At 43.5% G+C, this 7,640-nt stretch overlaps 1 protein-coding gene across 9 annotated transcripts in view; it reads right to left on the bottom strand.

Moving 5' to 3' along the window:
* PRR14L (proline rich 14 like) overlaps positions 1–7,640 on the bottom strand; it is a 70,190-nt gene that overhangs the window by 10,783 nt on the left and 51,767 nt on the right. For all 9 annotated transcript variants that reach the window (XM_032256537.1, XM_032256532.1, XM_032256535.1 and 6 more), the window contains 2 exons: positions 6,960–7,131; positions 4,277–4,383 (listed from right to left, as the gene is read on the bottom strand). In XM_032256537.1, coding sequence (XP_032112428.1) covers positions 4,277–4,383; positions 6,960–7,131 — 279 coding nt within the window. The remainder of the gene's footprint in view (positions 1–4,276; positions 4,384–6,959; positions 7,132–7,640) is intronic.

Consider the following 7,640-nt stretch of genomic DNA (forward strand, 5'->3'; position numbering starts at 1 on the left):
ATGGCGCGATCTCGGCTCACCGCAACCTCGCCTCCTGGGTTCAGGCAATTCTCCTGCCTCAGCCTCCTGAGTAGCTGGGATTACAGGCACGCACCACCATGCCCAGCTAATTTTTTGTATTTTTAGTAGAGACGGGGTTTCACCATGTTGACCAGGATGATCTCGATCTCTTGACCTCGTGATCCACCCGCCTTGGCCTCCCACAGTGCTGGGATTACAGGCTTGAGCCACCACGCCCGGCCTTTTTTTTTCTTTTTTAGAGATGAAGTCTTTTTCTGTTGTCTAGGAGTTCGAGGCTGGGTACAGCCTGGGTGACAAAGGCCCTCTTTCTTAAAAAACAAAACAAAACAAAAAAACAACCAAAACACACACACACACACACACACACACACACACACACACACACACCCCAATCCTTCACGCCTATCAATTTATACAGTAAACTGAGTTACAGCTTACATAGTAAAAACAGGCCATATGCTTGCTTTTTCCTTTCATTACCACCTTCTAAAACAATGAATTGGTTCCCCAGTATCTTGCAAAGATGGCCAATGGTTTTTAATTTTTTTAAGTATCATTATGAACTACTGGGTTTATATTTGATATGTTTTAATCTAATGAACTTATTCCTTTTGAGGCTCAAGCTGGTCTCTTCTGTGGCCAGAGGGAGTCTCTACAAATTGATTCTTGAGAGCCAGGTACAGCAGCTCCCAACGGTAGTCCCAGCTACTTGGGAGGCTGAGGCAAGAGGATTGTTTGAGCCCTGGAGTTCAAGACCAGCCTGGGCAACAAAGAGACACCTTCTCTATAAAAAAAAAAAAAAAAAAAAAAAAAAAGGCCGGGCGTGGTGGATCACAAGGTCAAGAGATCGAGACCATCCTGGTCAACATGGTGAAACCCCGTCTCTACTAAAAATACAAAAAATTAGCTGGGCATGGTGGCGTGTGCCTGTAATCCCAGCTACTCAGGAGGCTGAGGCAGGAGAATTGCCTGAACCCAGGAGACGGAGGTTGCGGTGAGCCGAGATCACGCCATTGCACTCCAGCCTGGGTAACAAGAGCGAAACTCCGTCTCAAAAAAAAAAAAAAAAAAAAAAATTAAAAATTAAAAAATAAAAAAACCAACCAAACAAAAATTGGCTCCTGAATCCCTTTGAAATGACCCTAGGAGTCTCTGAGAGCTCTGCTACTTTCTGGTATGACAAGACACATTCATCTTATTCATTTCCTGCCCCAGACCTATAATTACTTTCCAAGGAGCCCAGGTTCACATACCAGAAAATTCATTCATTTAAAATGTACAATTCAGTGATTTTTAAAATATTCGCAAGATTATTCATGATCACCACAATCTAATCTAGACCAATATGTTTTTGTAGAGACAGGGCCTTGCTCTGTCACCCAGGTTGGATTGCAGTGGCACAAATATGGCTCACTGTAGCCTCAAATTCCTGGGCTGGGCTCAAGAGATCTTCCTGCCTCTGCCTCCCATGTGGCTGGGACCACAGGTATGTTGGCACCACAGCTGGCTTATTTTATACATTTATTTAATTTTCTGAGAGGACTTTTGCTCTTGTTGCCTAGACTGGAGTGTAATGGCACAATCTCGGCTCTCTACAACCTTCATCTCCCGGGTTTAAGCAATTCCCCTGCCTCAGCCTCCCCAGTAGCTGGGATCACAGGTGCCTACCACCACGCCTTGCTAATTTTTGATTTTTTTTTTTTTTGAGACTGATTAGCTTTGATTGCAGGTGTGTGCCACTAACCCTCAGCTAATTTTTGTATTTTTAGTAAAGATGAGGTTTCATCATGTTGGCCAGGCTGGTCTCAAACTCCTGACCTCAAATGATCCAACTACCTCAGCTTCCCAAAGTGCTGGGATTACAGGTGTAAGCCAATGTGCCAGGCCTCGTGTTGTTTCAATAATGCACAGGTTAGCACTATTGGGTTATTAAGAGTTTCCATAATCTGAAAATCCCAAATATGAAATGCTCCAAAATCTGAAACTTTGAGTGCCAACATGGTGCTCAAAGGTCATGTTCAGTGGGAATGCTCATTACAGCACTTAGGATTTTGGATTTTCAGATGAGGGATGCTGTAAGTATAATGCAAATATTCCAAAATCTGAAAAAATCTAAAGTCTGAAACATTTTGGGTCCCAAGAATTTGGATAAGAGATAGTCAACTTGCATTATTAAAATAAATAATGACTTTAAGGCTTTTAGAAATCTACTTTACAATTTGCACTCCATAATTTATTTCTCAGTGATTTATATCATTTTAAAAGGATAAATTAACATATTTACTTGAACTGGAAAACGTAAGTAAGGAAGAATGTTTTGCTTGATGGACCTAAATAATAAATTGCTTTCATCAATTAAATTATATGCCCAGGTTTTTCCAGAAACTTAATGTACAAAAATCTGCAGCTTCAGGTTTGTTGTTGTGGTGGTGGTTGTTTTTCTGACAAAAGTACATTTGATTAAAAGCATTTTATCAAAAGACATTCTAGGTTTAGGCAAAATTTATTAAAAATCGTATTTTTCTCAACCTCCTTTCAGTATATGGGAAAGAATATCTGGCATTTGACATTTGCTGGAACTTTCTGGTGTTGGTTCCAGACACTGAGACAGTAACTGCCAACCAAGGCCTGGGTAACAGAACAGAACCTTTGTGACGGAGTATTTTTCAATCTCTTGTTTGCATTACATATGATAGATCTCTGTGATTTTTTGGCGTGTAACTTGAAAGAAGTGGAAAGAATTGAATGACTTTACTATATTAAAACTCTTTCCTCTCCTAGCTACTTATGTAAACAAGGTTCTTCAGACATACAAATGCCAAGAGAATACAACTGATAATAAATCCTATTTCATTTGAGTAATAAATACTATTTGCTCTCCAATATCTGTAATATTTTAAATTTTAAAAATTTTTTTAAGGAGTTCAGGACTTCAAATGCCAAGCTCAAGGTTTAATTACAGGAGCAGGATGCGTCTTTTTTTTTTTTTTGAGACGGAGTCTTGCTGTCGCCAGGCTGGAGTGCAGTGGCGCAATCTCGGCTCACTGCAACCTCCGTCTCCTGGGTTCAAGCGATTCTTCTGCCTCAGCCTCCCGAGTACCTGGGACCACAGGCACGTGCCACCATGCCCGGCTATTTTTTGTATTTTTAGTAGAGACGAGGTTTCACCATGTTGGCCAGGATAGTCTCGATCTCTTGACCTTGTGATCCGCCCGCCTAGGCCTCCCAAAGTGCTGGGATTACAGGCGTGAGCCACAGCACCCAGCCTGAAATATTTTTAAAATTTCTCTTGAAAAAACATACGATAGATGAACAAAATATCCGTAAGACAAAAATATAAAAAATTAAGATAAAGATCACGGGAAAGAAGGGGAACATCAATCATGATCCTAACAAATGATTTTTTATTTGTGTTGTGTGAAATGCTATAATAGATTCTTCTCTCAATTAGACTGTACAGAAACTGTATAGAAATATAAGTGTTGGGAATTCTTATTCATATTTTACAGGGAAGTCCACTGTTAGGGTTCCATTTGCTGATAAGAAAGGAGGAGCAAAATTGATCACAAGAAAGTATAAGTCTGAAGATCATTTTTTTTTTTTTTTTTTTGAGACGGAGTTTCACTCATGTTACCCAGGCTGGAGTGCAATGGTGCGATCTCGGCTCACTGCAACCTCCACCTCCTGGGTTCAGGCAGGTTATCCTGAAGCTGGGATTACAGGCACACACCACTATGCCCAGCTAATTTTCTGCATTTTTAGTAGAGATGGGGTTTCACCATGTTGACCAGGATGGTCTCGATCTCTTGACCTCGTGATCCACCCGCCTCGGCCTCCCAAAGTGCTGGGATTACAGGCTTGAGCCACCACGCCCGGCCCTGAAGATCACTTCTAAAAGAAACTAAACTCAGGACTTTTAGTTCCTTTTCCAGTTTAGTGCACAGAGTATTAGGGCTTGGGCTCTGGGGCTGAGTAAATCCTGTGACAGACAGAAACCACATGTGCCAGGATCAATGCTGCGGCCTAACACAGGTCCCTCCTAGTGACACTGGAGGGTGAACTAAGATTACGTATGCAATGTATTAAAATGTACTTGCATATAAATATCTAGCGACATCACTAATGAAATCTTTAGGATAAATTCTTAGAAGATTAATAAATGGCTCAGACTGTAAGACCATTTAAAGGGTAATTATATTCTAACAAACAGTTTTTGAAAAAAGTGAACCCAGCTTGTATCAGAGAAGGAGCTCACCTTTTGGGTCGAGGAAGGCCCATGGGGGTAAGATTAGGATCTGGCCTAGGAATAGTTTTCCGGATGCGAATCTGTGAGACTTTCTTTGGCCTCTTCTCTGGCTCAGCCTATTTTTAAGGATTAAGAAAAAAGACGGTCAAGTTGTAAGACATTTTATTTATTTATATATTTTTTCAGACAAGGTCTTACTCTGTTGTCCAGGCTGGTGTGCAGTGGTGCAATCATAGCTCACTGCAGCCTTGAACTCCTGGATTCAAATGATCCTCCTGCCTTGGCCTCCCAAAGTGCTGGGGTTACAACAAGTAAAAGCCACCATACCTGGCAACTTCTATTTTTAAATGGAGTCTTGCTATATTGCCCAGGCAGGCCAGGAGCTACTCGGCTCAGGTGATCCTTTTGCCTCAGCCTCTGTGGTAGCTGGCACTATAGGCATATGCCATCACCCCGGCATACTGTAAGACATTTTAAATACATAAAGTCCCTTGTCTTGACACTTAAGACATTGCTACCTCACTTCAGAGATGATTCTAGTAAGTAGTTTATGACAAAGCTCCCACTTATATTCCTGCTGTTTTTTTTTTTTTTTTTTTTTTTTAATAAGACGAGGTTTCACCATGTTGGTCAGGCTAGTATTAAACTCCCGACCTCAGGTGATCCACCCGCTTTGGCCTCCAAAGTGCTTGGATTACAGGCGTGAGCCACCACACCCGGCCCTTAGTTTTTAAATTTTTATGTATTTACTTATTTTTGAGATGGAGTCTCACTCTGTCACCCAGGCTGGAGTCCAGTGGTGCAATCTTGGCTCACTGCAACCTCCGCCTGTTGGGTTCAAGCAATTCTCCTGCTGCAGCCTCCTGAGTAGCTGGGACTACAGGCGTGTGCCACCACACCCAGCTAATTTTTGTATTTTTAGTAGAGGTGGGGTTTCAACATGCTAGCCAGGCTGGTCTCAAACTCCTGATCCCAGGTGATCCATCCGCCTGTCTTGGCCTCCTAAAGTGCTGGGATTACAGACATGAGCCACCATGTCTGGCCTTTTTATTTATTTATTTTTTAGACGGAGTCTTGCTCTGTTGCCAGGTTGGGGTGTAGTGGTGTGATTTCGGCTCACTGCAACCTCTGCCTCCCAGGTTCAAGTGATTCTCCTGCCTCAGCCTCCTGAGTAGGTGGGACTACAGGAGTGTGCCACTACACCCAGCTAATTTTTTTGTATTTTTAGTAAAGATAGGGTTTCTGCATTTTGGCCAGGATGGTCTTGATCTCTTGACCTCGTGATTTGACCACCTCAGTCTCCCAAAGTGCTGGGAATACAGGTGTGAGCCACCACTCCTGGTCTTTTATTTATTTATTTTTTTTATTTTTTGAGGTGGAGTCTCACTCTCTCGCCCAGGCTGGAGTGCAATGGCATGCTCTCGGCTTACCGCAATCTCCACCTCCCAGGTTCAAGCAATTCTCCTGCCTCAGCCTCCCAAGTAGCTGGGATTACATGTATGCACCACCACACCTGGCTAATTTTTATATTTTTAAGTAGAGACCAGGTTTCACCATGTTGGTTAGGTTGGTCTCGAACTCCTGACCTCATGATCCGCCTGCCTCAGCCTCCCAAAGTGCTAGGATTACAGGCGTGAGCCACTGCGCCTGGCTCTTATTTATTTTTTTTAAGATGGGGTTTCACTCTGTCACTGAGGCTGGAATGCAGTGACGCGATCTGGGCTCACTGTTACAACCTCTGCCTCCCCAGCTCAAGCAATTCTCCCTTCTCAGCCTCCCGAGTAGCTGGGACCACAGGTGTGTACCACCACAGGTAGCTAATTTTTATATTTTTTGTAGAGACAGGGTTTCACCATGTTGCCCAGGCTGTTCTTGAACTCCTGGACTCAAGCTATCTGCCCATCTCAGCCTCCCAAAGTGATAAAATTACAAGTGTGAGCCACCGTGCCTGGCCCCTGCTGTGTTTTAAGCAACTACTCCCTTTTTATCATTAAAACCAGAACTATACATTCAGTTCAGATATGGAGACTGTCAACATGAAAGTCTGCAACTGTCAAAGACAACAGATGTTGCAAAATTAAACATCATCACTATCCACTCATCTTCTTTTTTTTTTTGAGACGGAGTTTCGCTCTTGTTACCCAGGCTGGAGTGCAATGGTGCGATCTCGGCTCACCGCAACCTCCGCCTCCTGGGTTCAGGCAATTCTCCTGCCTCAGCCTCCAGAGTAACTGGGATTACAGGCACGCGCCACCATGCCCAGCTAATTTTTTGTAGTTTTAGTAGAGACGGGGTTTCACCATGTTGACCAGGATGGTCTCGGTCTCTTGACCTCGTGATCCACCCGCCTCGGCCTCCCAAAGTGCTGGGATTACAGGTGTGAGCCACCGTGCCCGGCCCACTCATCTTCTTTAAATGCACAAAGCAACTCTTTGGTCCAATTCTCTAAACACTGTTATATGCTGTTGCCAAGAAAAAAGTATCTGGAAAACAATGCAGATTAAAATATCCACTGTGTCTTTTACTGGCCAAGAGAAAAACTCCTGGCTTAGTACTCTCCAGAACTCTGCTGACACTAAAAGTGGTTCGTGAAGATACTCAGGGGCCAGTCTGTAACTATCACGTGATGTGAGTTAACAATGGCCACCTCCAATGCCACTGTCACTTGACCCCACCAGCACTTTACACTTACCTCTTTCTGTTCCTGAGGGCTGCTCTGTGGGCAGGGGCATGCTGCTGTCACACCATCCAGCTCATCCAACCCAGGAACTTGGAACTCAGAGGCTGAAAGCAGGAGCTTGCTGACAGCTGCTTCTGCTACCAAGCAAGACTTTGGTACCAAGGCAGGGAATGGAGGCTCCAACCTAGTACCATGGAGAGAAAGAGAAGAAAGATATGAGAGGGGTTCCCTTTCTACCTCCAGGACATTCAACTAGGTCTAACACTTACGCCTCAAGACATTTTCTTTCTTTCTAGGAATAATATATCCAGTTAACCTGCTTTCTAGTCACTTCCAGACATAGCCTATGTCTACGTATGTAAAAAAAATTTCAGCTGGGCATGGTGGCTCACGCCTATAATCCCAGCACTTTGGGAGGTCAAGGCAGGCGGATCACAAGGTCAAGAGATCGAGACCATCCTGGCCAACAGGGTGAAACCCCGTCTCTACTAAAAAATATAAAAAATTAGCTGCGTGTGGTGGCGTGCGCCTGTAGTCTCAGCTACTAGGGAGGCTGAGGCAGGAGAATTGCTTGAACCCAGGAGGCGGAGATTTCAGTGAGCTGAGATTGTGCTACTGCACTCCAGCCTGGTGCCTGGCAACAGAGCAAGATTCTGTCTCAAAAAAAAAAAAAAAAAAAAAAAAAAAAAAAAA

The sequence above is a fragment of the Sapajus apella genome, unplaced genomic scaffold, assembly GCF_009761245.1.
Source record: "Sapajus apella isolate SASKATOON/1434 unplaced genomic scaffold, GSC_monkey_1.0 scaffold95, whole genome shotgun sequence".
Classification (NCBI taxonomy): Eukaryota; Metazoa; Chordata; class Mammalia; order Primates; family Cebidae; genus Sapajus; species Sapajus apella.